The 17,580-nt window shown below is 36.5% G+C and overlaps 1 protein-coding gene across 4 annotated transcripts in view; it reads left to right on the top strand.

Moving 5' to 3' along the window:
* TMLHE (trimethyllysine hydroxylase, epsilon) overlaps positions 1-17,580 on the top strand; it is an 81,445-nt gene that overhangs the window by 43,341 nt on the left and 20,524 nt on the right. For 3 of the 4 annotated variants that reach the window (XM_081278412.1, XM_081278411.1, XM_081278413.1), the window contains one exon: positions 14,472-14,648. The exons of the other annotated variant lie outside the window; for it this stretch is intronic. In XM_081278412.1, the coding sequence (XP_081134538.1) occupies positions 14,472-14,648 (177 nt within the window). The remainder of the gene's footprint in view (positions 1-14,471; positions 14,649-17,580) is intronic. 4 annotated transcript variants of the gene reach the window in all.

The following is a 17,580-nucleotide window of genomic DNA, read 5'->3' as shown; positions in this document are numbered from 1 at the left end:
CCCTTTATCAAATATAAGATAGTTGTAACTTTGTGGATTAGTCTCTGTGTCCTCTATTCTATACCATTGGTCCACCCGCCTGTTTTGGTACCAGTACCATGCTGTTTTTGTCACTATTGCTCTGTAATATAGTTTGAAATCTGGTATCGCTATACCGCCTGATTCACACTTCCTGCTTAGCATTGTTTTTGCTATTCTGGGTCTTTTATTTTTCCATATGAATTTCATGATTGCTTTCTCTATTTCTACAAGAAATGCCATTGGGATTTTGATTGGCATTGCATTAAACCTATAGAGAACTTTTGGTAATATCGCCATTTTGATGATGTTAGTTCTGCCTATCCATGAACAGGGTATATTTTTCCATCTTCTAAGATCTTCTTCTACTTCTCTCTTTAGGGTTCTGTAGTTTTCATTGTATAAATCTTTCACGTCTTTTGTTAGGTTGATTCCCAAGTATTTTATTTTTTTTCAGGATATTGTGAATGGAGTGTTTTTCCTCATTTTCGTTTCAGAAGTTTTGTCGCTGATATACAGAAATGCCTTTGATTTATGCATGTTGATTTTATATCCTGCCACTTTGCTGAATTCATTTATTAGTTCTAGTAGTTTCTTTGTAGACCCTTTTAGGTCTTCTAGGTATAGAATCATGTCATCTGCAAATAGTGATAATTTAAGTTCTTCTTTTCCTATTTTTATGCCTTTAATTTCTTTCGTCTAATTGCTCTGGCCAGTGTTTCAAGAACTATATTGAATAGAATTGGAGATAGAGGGCATCCCTGTCTTGTTCCAGATTTTAGAGGGAATGCCTTCAACTTTTCTCCATTCAGAATGATGCTGGCCTGAGGCTTAGCATAGATAGCTTTTACAATGTCAAGGTAAGTTCCTGTTATCCCTAGTTTTTCTAATGTTTTGAACATAAAGGGATGCTGTACTTTGTCGAATGCTTTCTCTGCGTCTATCGAGATGATCATATGGTTCTTATCTTTAAGTCTATTGATGTGGTGAATAACATTTATTGATTTCCATATAATGAACCATCCTTGCATCCCAGGGATGAATCCTACTTGATCATGGTGCACAATTTTTTTGATGTGTTTTTGTATTCGATTCGCCAGAATTTTATTGAGGATTTTTGCATCTAGGTTCATTAGAGATATTGGTCTGTAGTTTTCTTTCTTTGAGGTGTCTTTGTCTGGTTTCGGAATCAGGGTGATGTTGGCCTCATAGAATGAATTTGGAAGAGCTCCCTCTTTTTCTATTTCCTGAAATAACTTGAAAAGTATTGGTATTAATTCTTCTTTAAAGGTTTTGTAAAACTCCGCTGTATACCCATCCGTTCCTGGGCTTTTCTTGGTTGGTAGTCTTTTGATGGCTTCTTCAATTTCATCCATTGATATTGGTCTGTTCAAATTGTGTGTATCCTCCTGACTCAGTCTGGGCAAATCATATGACTTAAGAAATTTATCGATGTCTTCACTATCCTCTATTTTATTGGAATATAGGTTTTCAAAATAATTTCTAATTGTCTTCTGTATTTCTGTAGCATCTGTTGTGATATTGCCTTTTTCATCCTGTATGTTAGTAATTTGAGTTCTCTCTCCTCTTCGTTAGCATGGCTAAAGGTCTGTCGATCTTATTTATTTTTTCGAAGAACCAACTTTTAGTTAATTTTTTCAATAGTTTCTTTTGTTTCAATTTCGTTGATTTCCGCTCTGATTTTAATTATTTCTTGCCTTCTGCTACATTTGCTGTTGTTTTGCTCTTCCTTTTCTAGGGCTTTGAGATGAAGTGTGAGCTCATTTATTTGTTGTTTTTTTCTTTTTTTGAGGAATGACCACCAGGCAATGAATTTTCCTCTTAAAACTGCTTTCATTGTGTCCCATTGATTCCGATATGTTGTGTCTGTATTTTCATTTATCTCTAAGAATTTTTTTATTTCCTCCTTTATGTCTTCTGTAACCCATTGATCATTCAGTAACATATTGTTCATTTTCCATGTGATGTAGGATTTTTCCTTCCTTCCTTTGTCATTGATTTCCAGTTTCATTCCATTATGATCAGATAAAATGCGTGGTATTATCTCCACCCCTTTATATTTACTGAGGGTTGCCCTATGGCATAATATATGGTCTATTTTTGAGAAGGATCCATGTGCTGCTGAGAAAAAAGTATATCCACTTGATGATGGTTGATATATTCTATATATGTCAGTTAAGTCTAGGTTATTGATTGTGATATTGAGTTCTATAGTTTCTTTATTCAACTTTCGTTTGTAGGATCTGTCCAATGGTGAGAGAGGTGTGTTGAAGTCACCCATAATTATTGTGTTGTGGTCTATTTGATTCTTGAACTTGAGGAGAATTTGTTTTATGAATGTCACAGCACCATTATTTGGTGCATAAATATTGATAATTGTTATGTCTTGTTGGTGAATGGTTCCTTTTAACAGTATATAATGTCCTTCTTTATCCCTTTTGATTAACTTAGTCTTGAAGTCGATTTTATTCGATATGAGGATGGCCACCCCTGCTTGCTTACGAGGACCGTGTGCGTGGTATATTTTTTCCCATCCTTTCACCTTCAGCCTGTGTATGTCTTTTCCAATCAAATGTGTCTCCTGGAGGCAGCATATTGTTGGATTTGTTTTTTTAATCCATGATACCAGCCTATGTCGCTTTATTGGAGAGTTTAAGCCATTAACATTCAGAGTTACTATTGATATATGGTTTGTACTTCCAGCCATGTTTGATTGTTTATCCTTTTTTAAAAAAATTTAGTTTGTTTCTCCATGATTATCTTTCCCCTCGCCCTCTGTCTTTACCGAGGCACTTCCCACTGATGGTTTTGGTTATTGTTTTTTTCATTTCTTCCTCGTGTAGTGTTTTGCTCAAAATGCTTTGCAATGCTGGTTTTCTGGCTGCAAATTCTTTTAACTTTTGTTTATCGTGAAAGATTTTTATTTCGTTGTCATACCTGAAGCTTAATGTTGCTGGATACAGAATTCTTGGTTGGCATCCATTGTCTTTCAGTGTTTGAAATACATTGTTCCATGACCTTCTTGCTTTCAGTGTCTGTGATGAAAAATCTGTTGTTAACCTTATTGGTTTACCCCTGAATGTAATCTGTCTCCTTTCTCTTGTAGCTTTTAATATTTTCTCTTTGTTCTGTATATTGGATATCTTCATAACAATGTGTCTTGGCGTTGGTCTACTGTGATTTTGTGTGCTCGGTGTCCTGTATGCATCTTCAATTTGTATATCTGTTTCCTTTTTTATTTCTGGAAAGTTTTCTGTAATTATTTCATTCAGCAGGTTACTCATTCCCTTGGTTTGAATTTCTGTACCTTCTTCTATCCCGATGACTCGTAAGTTTGGTTTTTTTATGTTATCCCATAACTCTTGGATGTTTTTCTCGTGATTTTTTACCAGCCTTCTGAGTTGGCTAGACTCTTCAAGATGATATATTTTGTCTTCATTATCTGACGTTCTGGCTTCTACTTGCTCCACTCTGTTAGTGATACTCTCAATTGAGTTTTTAATTTGGTTTATCGTTTCCTTCATTTCTAGAATTATTGTTTGATTATTTTTTATAATCTCTATCTCCTGATAAAGATGCTTAACTTCTTCTTTTATCTGTTTATGAAATTCATTCTCAATGTGTTCTTTCGCTGCTTGAATTTGCTGTCTTGTATCCTCTTTAAGGTTCCATTCCATCTGTCTAAGGTGTTCCTTGAGTTCTTTATATGACCATTTTTCTGATGACTCTAGGTCCTCCTGAATATTTAGGCTGTCCTGCATTGTTTGTACTCCTTTTCTTCCTTGTTTTTTGAAGCTGCTCATGTTGCTTCTTGTTCTGTTTGACTGCTGAGTTACTGTTTACTCCTATAAATTTATTTGATGCTTGGGAGGAAAGGTATTAGAAGGGAAGGGAAGAAGTCACTAAAGAGAATGAGAGTAAGCAGGTAGAATTCAAGGAAGGGGGGATAAGATAATTGAAAAGAAATGAAAAGACAAAAGAAGAAAAAAATAGGAAATAAAAAAAGAAAAAAAAATTTTTTTAAAAATAATTAAAAAAATTAAAATTAAAATTAGAAGAAAAAAAATTTTTAAAAATTGTAAAAAAAATTTAAAAAAAAACAAGAAAGAAAAATGAAAATGAAAGTAAAAACCCAAATCAAAAAAAAAAAGAGAAAAAAAAAAACTAATAAATGCAGTCTTAGAGTTTGATTAACTTCTCTTCCAGTAGGTGGCGCTGTGCCCACCAGGCCAAGTTTCTCCTGTCAATACGCGGGAACCAATCACTGTGCAGCAGCTCCTCCCAGACTGGGCGAGTCTCCAACCCTGAGTGCCTAGGGCCTCCTCTTGTGTCTAGTCACTTTCCACTTTTCCTCTAGCCAGGCCCCTCTCACGGGTGCCGCTCACCACAATACTGGCTACACGCCAGGTCTGGGAGCCCTGTTTTCATGAACGACTGGGCACACTCTCCCTGTTTGCCATTCCCTCAGACCCTAAGTTTGTAGAGCTTGGGGCTGAGAATCCTCAGCGAATTTTACTTGCCCTCCGGTAGTCACGCCCACGGTAGCTGGTGCAAGAGACCTCAGCTGTCAGCCCTGGTGGGAGCGGTAGTTCCGCGCCGCGGGTCCCGCACCACCTCTGATTCCCTCGGGCTGGCTATCGCGCTCACGGGAGAGCTGGGAGAGGCCCTTACGGGAGAGCTGGGAGGGGCCCTTAAGGTTTCCCCGATGTGTGGAGAGGGAAGGCTAGGGAATTACACACCTGTCGCCGCAGGTTTCAATGAAGTTATCTCCTCCGCCGCAGTCTGATGACGTCAGTTCTCTGCCATGGTGGTGTCTCTTGCAAATGGCGACAGTTCGTTTCCCTTTGCCAGGCGACCAATGCAACGGGTGGGTCCTTACTGTCTCTCCCAAGCCCCATTTCAAACCTGTGGCCACTACCTATGAAGGCTGGGTAGGCATTTACCTCCGTAGGATCAGAAGGGCTGACCAGTTGTTTCAGCCGGATGGATTAGTGCTGAGTCACAGCTGTTTGTCTGCGGAAGCAGGCAAACGGGAGCTTGAATTCAGCCGATCCGGGCTCAGTGTGTGTTCTCTTTTTATTACTTTTAGTTATTATTTTTTATTATTTATTTATATGTGGTACTCAGAATTGAACCCAGGGCCTCACACATGCTAGGCAAGCACTCTACCACTGAGCCACAACCCCAGCCCAGGTTTGCCACATTCTAAGTCAGAAAACAAAGCCCAGAAAAATTGAAAGAATCTAAAAACATACAGAGTATGTACTCTAAACACAATGTAGTCAACCTAGAAATCAATAACAGAAAAATAGAAATGTCCCAAATATTTGGAAATCAAGCTATAAGCTTCTAAATAACACATGAGTAAACAGTCTCAAGGAATAATAAAATATTTTGAAATAAATGAAAATGAATATACAACTTACCAAAATTTGTAGGAAGCAGCTGAAGCAGCAGTTAGAAAGAGATATGTGGCAATAAATGCACTTATAAGAAAAGAGAAATGGCTGAAATGAATGACCTAAGCTACTATCTTAGGAAACAAGATAAGGAATAGCAAATTAATTTAAAGCAAAGAGAAGGAATGAAATGATGAAAATTAGACCAAGAATCAATGACATTAAAAACAGAAAAAATAAAACAAGAAAATAAATGAACCCAACACAAATTTATTTGAAAGAAATCAATAAAATTGATAAACCTCTAACCAGGTTAACCAAGGAAAGAAGGAAGAAAAAACAAATTATCAACATTAAGAATGTTCACCATTGATCCTAAGGACATTAAAACTATAGTATAGCAAATACTACAAAAAATTCTATGCTCACAAATTTGTCAACTTAAAGGGATCCCTTCCTCCAAATACACTACAAAGTGGACTGAATTGTGTCACCAGAAAATTTATATGTTGAAGCCCTAACCTTCCCATGGGACTGTATTGGTTGAAATAGGATCTTTAAAGGAGATGATTAAGATTAAATGAGCTCAGAATAATGTGCTATAAAACACACAAACTATCAAAACTTATTTTAGGAGAAATAAATAACTTGAAAAGTGCTATATATATATTTCAGATTGAATTAGTACTCAAAATATTCAAGAAATGGAAAATCAGACTCAGATGGTTTCATTGGCAAACATTTAAGGATGAAATATCACTCATTCTATACATTCTCTTCCAGAAAATAAAAATAAATGACTTGTTTTATTTTACCATCATTACCCTAATAAAATCCAGACAAGACAGTGAATGACACTCATACATTGCTGGTGGGACTGCAAATTGGTGCAACCACTCTGGAAAGCAGTATGGAGATTCCTTGGAAAACTTGGAATGGAACCACCATTTGACCCAGCTATCCTCTCCTCGGACTATATCCAAAGGACTTAAAAACAGCATGTTACAGTGACGCAGCCACATCAATGTTCACAGCAGCACAATTCACAATAGCTAAATTGTACAACCAAACTATATGCCCTTTGGTAGATAAATGGATAAAGAAACTGTGGTATATATACACAATGAAATAATATTCAGCATTAAAAGAGAATAAAATCATGACATTTGCAAGTAAATAGATAGATTTGGAAAACATTATACTAAATAAGTAGGCTAATCCCAAAAAACCAAAGGCCGAATGTTTTCTCTGATAAGTGGATGCTAATCTATAATGTGGGGGGGAGCATAGGCGGAATGGAGGAACTTTGGATAGGGCAAAGGGGAGGGAAGGGAAGGAGGGGGCATGGGGGTAGGAAAGATGGTGGAATGAGATGGACATCATTACCGTAGGAACATGTATGAAGACACAAATGGTGTGACTCTACTTTGTGTACAACCAGAGACATGAAAAATTGTGCTCTATATGTGTACTATGGATTGAAATGCATTCTCCTGTCTTGTGTAACAAATAAGAATAAATATTTTTTTAAAAAAAAGGACAGTGAAAGAAAAGGAAACTACAGGCTGGTATTTGTCAACATACACTCAAAAATCCTTGTCAGAATATTAACCAATTGAATCCAACAATAATACATCAAGACCAGGTACAGTCTGTTCTAGGAATGCAAGGATGATTCAACATTTTTTAAAAACTAGCTTATCCACATTGCAAAGAATGCACTTAATTCTTTATAAAATGGTGGATAGGCCATACCATTAATATTCTTCATAACATGCTTTCCCATTCTTTGCAATATGGCTGAGCTTAGAATTTTCCAAATACTTAAGTTCTGTTTCCTTTTTCTTAACGATTTTTTCTTCTACTCATTTGTCTCATTTTCTGTTTTACTGTAAGCAGTCAGAAGGAACCAACTGCTTCTTTAATGCTTTGCTTAGAAATATCCTCAGCTAAATATCCAATTTTGTTGCTTTAAACCTCTGCCTTCCACAACAATTCAGCTAAGTTTTTTCTCTTCATAAAAAGGATCATTTAGGGGGCTGTGGTTGTGGCTCAACAGTAGAGCACTTGCCTAGCATGTGCGAGGCTCTGGGTTCAATCCTCAGCACCACATAAAAATAAATAAATAAAATAAAGGTATTGTGTCCAACTTCAATTAAAAAATAATTTAAAAAAAAAAAGAGGATCATTTAGCCAGGCACGGTGGAGCATGCTTGTAACCTCAGTGACTTGGGAGGCTGAGGCAGGAGGATCATGAGTTCAAAGCCAGCCTCAGTAAAAGCAAGGCACTAAGCAACTCAGTGAGACCCTGTCTCTAAATAAAATACAAAATAGGGCTGGGGATATGGCTCAGTGGTCGAGTGCCCCTGAGTTCAATCCCCAGTACCAAAAAAAAGGAGGGGGATCATTTTTTTTTGCATTGTCCAATAAATAGCATGTTCCTCTTTTCTGAGACCTCATTAGAATGACCTTTAGCTTCCATGCTGTCAACATTGTTTATGTTTATTTACATATTCTCTAAGAAAATGGAGATTTTCTCTCAAGCTCTTCTCTTTTTCCTTTCTGAGCCATCTCTAGAATAACTCTGGTAATTTTGGCATTTTCTAGTATGTACTTCTATAGTCATTCAGCCTCACCTATTACCCAGTTCTACAGACACTTTCATATTAGGTAATTGTTATAGTAGCACCCTACTTCTCAATACCAATTTTCATGTTAGGCAAGGTTCTACAGAGAAACAGAACAGAACCAATTGAGAATATATAAACAGAGATAGTTGTATATAATTGGCTCACTCAGTTATGGAGGCTAAGAAGTATCACAGTCTTCCATTTGCAAACTAGAGACCCAGGAAAGCTGGTGATATGGTTTCAGTTCAGTCTGAAGGCCTGAGAATCAGAACCAGTGGTCAAGCTAAGATCAGGAGAACAATGTCTCAAATCAAACAGACAGAAAAGGGAGAATTCTCCCTTCCTCTGCCTATTAATTCTGTTCAGACCCTCATTTCATTGTATAATGACTATCCACATTAGGGAGGGCACTCTTTGTAAGAGTAAAGTATTGAATCAAATACTAATCACTTCTAGAAACACAGTTACAGACATACTTAGAATTAATGTTTATCCAGATACCTGAGAACCTGGCCCAGGCATGTTGACTCAAATATTAACCATTACAGACACACAATTTTGCTTATCATTCTCACTTGGGCTCTAGGTCAAGAATTCCAACTTTAGGACCCCATAAAATAAATAATCCTATTCCATAACAGCAGTGTACAGAATCTCAATTAACTTCAATATTGAGATTTTTAAGCATGCAATTAAGATATATCTAGAAGGCACAGATGCCTTTATAAGGTATAAGTATCATCACAGACAAAGTGACTCAAAGACCAACTGTTAGCCCATAACCAAGTGATGATGCCCCAATGGTCCACTACTCTACATGTCTCCTATAAAGCCCAAAGCTGTTAGAAAAGAAAGGCATTTTCCAAAAGCAATAATTTGCCTTTTATCTGTATGCCTTACTTAAGCAATTTTGTGTAATATTATTCTCAAGAGAGTTTGTGTTTCCTACATTTTTTTTCTGCCCATCAGTCTTACTTCTGTGTGTGTGTTGCTACAACACACACATACACACATAATGTGTAGCAACTGTAAGTGCTTGTAGCAACTGAGTTCTGACCTCCTTAAGGAGATTATTGCTATGTTTTTATTTGTTTACTGACTTGCCTGGAATAATTCTGTGGAGTCTGCATCTCCGGCAGTGTGTAGTAACTGATCTCTGATCCAGATTTTATTTTTACTTTTTAGTTTTAACTGTAACTTCCTGGGTCTTGTTCTGGGGTCTTCATAAATCAGTGTTTCTTAGCTCGATATGATTTTCTCCATCCTTCCCACAGGGAACTGTTGGCAATGTATAGACATTTTGGTTGTCAAAAATGGAGAGGAAGATGCTACTGACATCTAGTGGATAGAAATCAGGGATTCTACTAAGCAGTCTATAATGCACAGGGTGGTGCCCTGTGATAAAATATATATATATATATTATATATATATATATATATATATATATATATATATATATATCTGCCTTGATATTCGCAATGCTGAGATTGAGAATTCTTTCAATAGCTTAGTGGCCAGACAACTATGGCTTAGCAATCATGCTTAGAAACCTTAATTCAATCATGTCTCTCCATTTGCCAACGGCTGTAGGTGTAGCTTGAGACTCACATTCAAAATTCATCCTGTCTACAAGTCTGCCCTGGTTTTTACTTTCTGCTACTCCATTATCTCCTTTGTGCATATATAAAGCTTCATTTTCTCCCAGGGACATGTAGATAAATAGAAGCATTTCCAGTCTCTCTTTAGTGTGCACACAGCCCTGCATGGGTACACAGGCTTTCAAATAGCAAGGGTGTATGGAAGCTGGTTCAAGGTCTTTTATAGTTGTCTCATTCTCTTGATCCACTTGTTAGATTTTCCCCTCTTCTAGTTTTTTGCTTGCCTCAACTAGTATGCCTTCCCAGATTGTTTTCAGCAACATCCAGGGCATGGTTGGTTTGTTTGTTTTCCATTCTGTTCCAAATCAAGTTAATCCCTTTGGCAGTAAAGCCACTGATTTTTCTTGAATTGCCTGTCCTTGTAGAACTGCTGTTGATGGAGCTGGTGCTAGGATACAGAGTAGGAACACCCCAGGCTAAAACATACCACATTCCCGCTGTTCTTACCCAAGGTTCAGTGGTTCTTCTCAAATAAATGCTTTCTCTAAAAATAAATTTTAATGTGTATATTTAAAGTATGTAACATGGTATTATGAGATCCATATAGATAGTTAAAAGGTCATCAATTTGAAGTAAATTAGCATATCTGGTCATGTCAAATAGTTACCGATGTTGTCTATCTGTGGAAAGAGCAGCTAAAATCTACTCATTTAGCAAACTCCAAAATACAATACATTATTGTTAGCTAAATCCTCATGTTGTACAGATTTCTAGACTTGTTCATCATACTTACGTGCTACTTTATATCCTTTGTCATCCATCTCCCATTTCCTTCTTCCACCCCACCCATCTTAACCACTGTTTTATTCTCTATATATTTTATTTTTTTATATTCCACATAGAAGTGAGATCATTACATATTTCCTTCTGTGCTAGCTTGTTTTACTTGGCATTATGTCCTCCAGATTCATCCATATTGTAGCAAATGGCAGGATCTCCTTTTTAAGGCTGAAAAATATTCCACAATTTTTTTTACCCATTTGCCATCAACAAGCACTTAAGTCATTCCCATATCATTGCTATTGTAAATAGTGCTACAATGAACATGGAAATACAGATATCTTTACAAGGTGGTGATTTCACCTCCTTTGAGTATATACCCAGAATGCAAAAGAATGAAATAAGACTTTTTAACTTGCATTATACACAAAAATCAACTCAAAATGGGTAAAAGACCTAAACATACACCTTGAAGCTATAAACTCCTAGAAGAAAACGTAGGGGGAAAGCTCCTTGATGTTGTCCTTGGAAATGATATTTTGAATACCATACCAAAAGTTCACACTACAAAAGCAAGAATAAGGCTGGATGTTGTGACATATGTCTGTAATCCCAGAGACTTGGGAGGCTGAGGCAAGAGGATCACAAGTTCAAACCAGCTGCAGCAACTTAGCAAGGTCCTAAGCAACTTACTGGGACCCTGTCTCAAAATAAAATAAAAAATATAAAAAGTGCTGGGGATGTGACTCAGTGGTTAAGTATCTCTGGGTTCAATCCCTGGTGTCAAAAAAATTTTTTTTTAAAGCTGGAATAAGTAAATTTGAGTAATTAAACTAAAAAGCTTCTGCACAAAGAGAAAAATCAAAATAAAAAGGCAACATACATACTGGGGAAAATATTTGTAAAGCACATATCAGATAAGGGGGTAGTATCCACAATGTATAAAAAACTTACCACAACTCCATTGCAACAAAATATATAGCCCTATTAAAGCATGTGCAAAGAATCTGAATAGACATTTCCCCAAAAAAGGCATACAAATGACCAACAGGCATATAAAAAGATGATCAACATCAATAATCATCAGGGAAATGCAAATCAAAACTACACTGAAGTACTAACACCCATTAGGATAGCTATTATGAAAAACACAAGAGATAACAAATGCTGGTGAGGATATGGAGAAAGAATTGTTGGTGGGAATATAAATTACTACAGTCATTACAGAGAACAGTTCCTCAAAATATTAGTACTATAATAAATGCTTATTAATTTATTGTATGCCTTTGGACAATTTCCAGAATCCTACAATGATTGTTTTGACAGATTTGTCCAGTTTTATTATTGCTTTTTTGGGGGAGAAAACTTGCCAGACTTCTCACCCTGACTTTCCAGGAGCCACATCTCCAGATTCCCAAAATTATAATTTATTTTCTTTTTCTTTCTTTCTTTCTTTCTTTCTTTCTTTCTTTCTTTCTTTCTTTCTTTCTTTCTTTCTTTCTTTCCTTTTAATTAGGTATATAAGACAGTAGAATGCATTTTGATTCATTGTACACAATTGCAGCACAACTTTACATTTCTCTGGAAGTGTAACAATATCCATCTCATTCCACCATCTTTCCTACTCCCATTCCCTAATCCCACCCCTTCTTCCCCTTTGCCCAATCAAAGTTGCTCCATTTTTCCCATGCCTCCCCATTATGAATCAGCATCCATTTATCAGAGAAAACATTCAGCCTTTGATTTGGGGGGATTAGCTTTACTTCACTTAGCATGATATTCTCCAACTCCATCCATTTACCTGAAAATGCCATGATTTTATTCTCTTTTAATGCTGATATCACAGTTTCTTTATCCATTCATCTACTGAAGGACATCTGAGTTGGTTCCACAGTTTAGCTATGGTGAATTAAGCTTCTACAAATATTGATGTGGCTGCGTTACTAGTATGATATTTTTAAGTAAGTCCTTTGGGTATAGTCTAAGGAGTGGGATAGCTGGGTCAAATGCTGGTTCCATTCCCAAGTTTTCTGAAGTATCTTTATACTGCTTTCCTAAGTGGTAGCACCAATTTGCAGTCTCGCTAGCAATGTATGAGTGTGCCTTTTCCCCGCATCCTTGCCAACACTTATTATTGCTTATATTCTTGATAATTGCTATTCTGACAGGAGTGAGATGAAATCTTTAAGTAGTTTTGATTTGCATTTCTCTAATTGCTAGAGATAATGAACATTTTTTAATATATTTGTAGATCAATTTTATATCTTCTTCTGAGAAGTGTCTGTTCAGTTCTTTGGCCCATTTATTGATTGGGTTATTTGGGGTTTTTTGGTGTTAAGTTTTTTGAGATCTTTATATATCCTAGAGATTAGTGCTGTATCTGAGGTACATGTGGTAAATATATATTGTCTCCCATTCTGTAGGCTCTCCCTTCATGTTACTGATTGTTTTCTTTGCTGAGAAGAATCTTTTTAGTTTGAATCCATCCCATTTATTGATTTTTTTTTAAAGAGAGAGTGAGAGAGGAGGGAGAGAGAGAGAGAGAGAGAGAGAGAGAGAGAGAGAGAGAGAGAGAGAGAATTTTTAATATTTATTTTTTAGTTCTCGGCGGACACAACATCCTTGTTGGTGTGTGGTGCTGAGGATCGAACCCGGGCCGCACGCATGCCAGGCGAGTGCGCTACCGCTTGAGCCACATCCCCAGCCCCCATTTATTGATTCTTAATCTTACTTCTTGCACTTTAGGAATCTTGTTAAGGAAGTCATGTCCTAATTTGACATGATGAAGATTTGGTCCTACTTTTTCTTCTATTTACGCACAGGGTCTCTGTTCTAGTGCCTAGGTCCTTGATCCACTTTGAGTTGAGTTTTGTGCAGGGTGAGAGATAGGGGTTTAATTCCATTTTGCTACATATGGATTTCCAGTTTTCCCAGCAATTTTCTCCAATGTATGTTTTTGGTGCCTATGTGTAGTATGAGATAACTGTATTTATGTGGGTTTGTCTCTGTGCCAAGACTATAATTTGAAAAACAGTAGTGTAGTTGTATATGAGGCTGAACAACTCATGTTCATGTCCTAACTGTACTACCTAATTATTATATTATTTTAAAAGTTACTGAACATCTCTAACCTTTAATCTCCTTGTCTTTAAAATGAGAATAATAATATAATGAAAGTCAGTGTGAGCAGTAAAGGTATTATCCCACTGTTGTAAAATGCCACTTCTTTCATGTATCATATTTTAATGTATATGTGAGTCTACTTTGGGATTCTATTCTATTCCCTTGATCTATGCATTTATTTTGTAATGATATCAGACTTCTAAAGTTTTGGTTTTATAATCTGGTATCTCATCCAATCTCCTTTTTCAAAATTATTGCTTTGTTACTTCTCAATATGAATTTTGAAATTATCTCATTCAGTACATGAAAATTTCTACTAGACTATGGATTAGAATTACTTGTAATTTGTGGGAGAATTTATTTCTTTTCATTATTGAAATTGCCCATCTGTGAGCACTGCATGTCTTCATTTAGGTTTACTTCAAATCCTTCAGGGAAATTTTATAAGATTTCTCTATAATATTCCTCCATATTTTTTATTCCCACTTTATCATTTTTATTTCTTTTATAAACTTGATTTCATTTTTATTTACTTTTTAATTGAGCAAATTGGTACATAGTAAAGTCTTTGATTTTTTGAAATTTTAACCTTGGTATTACTTCAAACTAACAGAAACGTTGCTAAACTTGTTCAAGTATCTCTTTTATACCCTCTACATATTTGGCCATATTTCTGGGCTTTTTGTATTCTTCCATTGTTTTACCTATTTCTATACCAACATAACACTATGTTAATTATGGAAATTCTGTAGTATATTTTAATAACTTGGCAAGGAGTTAATCTCCTCCTTATTACTCATTTGTTTCTTTGGAGAAGTCTTTTCGAAGGAAGGTTTTTAGCTACTGATTTTGTTTAGCTTCCCTAAATAAATACTTCTGATAAATGTGATCTTTTTCTTAGAATTGCAATATGCTGACACTGTGATGCGCTTTGATTATGTCTGGCTTCGAGACCACTGCCGCTCAGCATCTTGCTACAACTCTAAGACTCACCAGCGCAGCCTGGACACTGCCAGTGTGGATTTATGTATCAAGCCAAAGATCATTCGTCAGGAAGAGACCACACTCTTTTTCACTTGTAAGTGGTGAGGAAACCTCCTTGGAATATTCTTTTTAAAAATAATTATTTTTATTGTTGTATTATAATTATACATAATAGTGGGATTCATTTTGACATATTATATGTATATAACATAATTTGATCAGTCTCATTTCCCAGTATCTTCCCTTTCCCTCCACTCCACCCTCCTTCTTGATCTTCTTCTACTCTGTTGGTCTTCCTTCTATGTTCTTGAGATCCCCCTTTATATTCCTTTCACCCTTCTCTCCCTCTGGCCTCCAATATGAGAGAAAACATTTGACCCTTGACTTTCTGAGTCTGGTTTATTTCACTTTAAACAATGTTCTCCAGTTCCATCTATTTACCAGCAAATGATATCATTTCATTCTTTTTTGTAGCTGAGTAAAACTCCATTGTGTATATACACACCACAATTTCTTTATTCATTTGTCTGTATATGGACATACGGGCTGATTCCATAAGTTGGCAACTGAACTGTGCTGCTATAAACATTGGTATGCATGTATCACTATAGTATGCTGATTTTAGTTTTTTTGGACTGGGATAGCTGGGTCATGTGGTGGTTCCATTCCTCGTCTTTTGGCGAATCCCCATACTGACTTTCAAAATGATTTGTAGTCTCACCAACAGTTTATAAGTGTACCTTTTCCTCCACATCCTCACCAGCATTTGTTATTTGTATTCTTGATGACTGCCATTCTAACTTGGGTGAGATGAAATTGTAATTTCACTGTAGTGTGGTTTTTATTTGCATTGCCCTGATTGTTAAGGATGTTGAACACTTTTAAATATATTTGTTGGCCATTTGTATTTTTTCTTTTGAGAAATGTCTTTTTAGTTTATTTTCCTATTTATTGATTTGTTCATTTATCTTGTGGAATTAAATTTTAAGTTCTTTATATGATCTTGATATTAATCCCTGTCAGAAGAGCAGCTGTCAAAGGTTTTCACCCATTCATTAGGCTCTCTATTCATGATCTTGTTTCCTTTGCTGTGCAGAAGCTTTTTAATGTGATGCCTGTTCTAGTTTGGATGTGAGGTGTTCCTCAAAAGCTCCTGTGTTAATGAAGGAATATTTGGAGCTAAAATGATTGGATTATGAGAGCTATAACCTTAGTCTGTCCTAGTTTGAATGAACCGACTAGGTGGTAACAACTTCAGGCAGATGGGCTACAGCTAGAGGAGGTGGAAGGGTGCATCTTTCCTGTGTCCCCTTCCCACCTCTCTTTCTACTACCTGACCTCACCATGAGCTGAAAATTTTTTCTTTGATGGGGACTTATCCCATGTTGTACTGCTTCACTTTGGGCCCAGAGCAATGGAATTAGCCATTTATAGACTGAGACCTCTGCAACCCTAGCTCTGAATAAACTTTTGCTCCTCTAACTTTTCTTGTCAGGTCTTACGGTCACAGCAACAAAAGTTGACTACACAGAAATTGGTACCAGTACTTGGAGTGGTGCTGCTGCTGTGACTAACCTAACCATGTGGTTCAAAAGTCTTTGGAGCTGGTTTGTAGGAGGAATTTTGAAGTTTAGAGGTGCAAGTTAGAAAATCTTTAGAATGGTATAAGCAGAGCTTAATCAGTGATTCTGCTGGGAGCTCAGAAGACCAGAATGGCAATAGGAATGTGGGCTATGCTTATGAGGTTTCAGAGGGAAGTGAAGATTCTGTTGGAAATTGGACTATAGGCCATTTGTGTTATCTTCTGGGAAGGAACTTGGCTACATTTTTCCATATCCTCAGACTTTATGTGAGGTTGAATTTAAAGGTAATGGACTAATTAATCCAGTGAAAATAATTTCAAGGCAATGCATTATTTGATCAGTGGTATGGATGGTTTGGATATTGTTGATAGCTTTTAGCCAGGTTTACTGTGAGAATTTGGAGAGAAAACAGAGCTAAAGGATTTTAAAAACTTGCAGTTAGACCATAAAATATTTATAAAATGGACCCAGGAAAGTGTCCTTGTTAAAGAGATTACAGATCTTAAATTGATACAGAGTACTTTGGACAGAGATAATAGAAAAGATGCCTTGAGGGCATCTCACAAATTTTCAAAATCACACCTACTATAAGCTCCAGTGTACAAAAGAGAAAATCCCTTTGAGAAGACATCAGGGCACATCTGGTTTCACAGTGGGACTTAGGAAGTTCTTTTACCATTCTGATCCACAAAGGTACTTAGAAGTCATTGCAGCCAGGATTCCAGGGGTCCTGGTATTGTGCAAACTTGCAGTAGACAACATGTCATCCATGTGGTGCTGGTTCTGCAGGAATGTAAGATGCTATAGAGTTAAGGTATCATGGAGGTTTCCACCAAGATTTCAAAAGAAAGCCTGGGAGGCCAGACACAGTGCAGCAGGATCAGAGTCCCTGTAGGTTGCCCCTCAGAGGACCATGCATGAGCTGTGAAAGTGAGGACAAAGCTGGAATGGAGACCCCAGTAATTAAGAGATGCCAACTGTGTGGACTGTCAACCAAGAAAAGCTGCTAACTGTGGAGACAGCCAGGCTAAAAGAGATACCAGAGGTACTTCAACCAGCAAGGCCAAAAAGTTAGGGCTACCCAACCTCTTTGGAGAGCACATCTCAGTCTTGTGTCCTAAATATTGTATGCAAAGTTTCAGGCAGAGTTCTGGATCTTTTTTTCTATTTTTGTAAAGAATGTCATTGGTATTTTGATAGGGATTGCATTTAATATGTATATTGTTTCACATAATATAGACATTTTAACAAAATTATTTATTCCAATCCATGAACATGGAATAAAGCAGGAAGAATCACTTCCTTAAATAAAACTACAGAAATCAAAGCACATGTATGAAGACTCAAATTGGGTGTCAACATACTTTATATACAAACAGAGATATGAAAAATTGTGGTATATATATGTAATAAGAATTGTAATGCGGGGCTGGGGTTGTGGCT

The sequence above is a fragment of the Spermophilus citellus genome (genome assembly GCF_964194105.1).
Source record: "Spermophilus citellus genome assembly, chromosome: X".
In the NCBI taxonomy this organism is placed as follows: domain Eukaryota; kingdom Metazoa; phylum Chordata; class Mammalia; order Rodentia; family Sciuridae; genus Spermophilus; species Spermophilus citellus.
The sequence above is the reverse complement of the archived record's forward strand: the minus strand, read 5'-3'. Positions and strand labels throughout refer to the sequence as shown.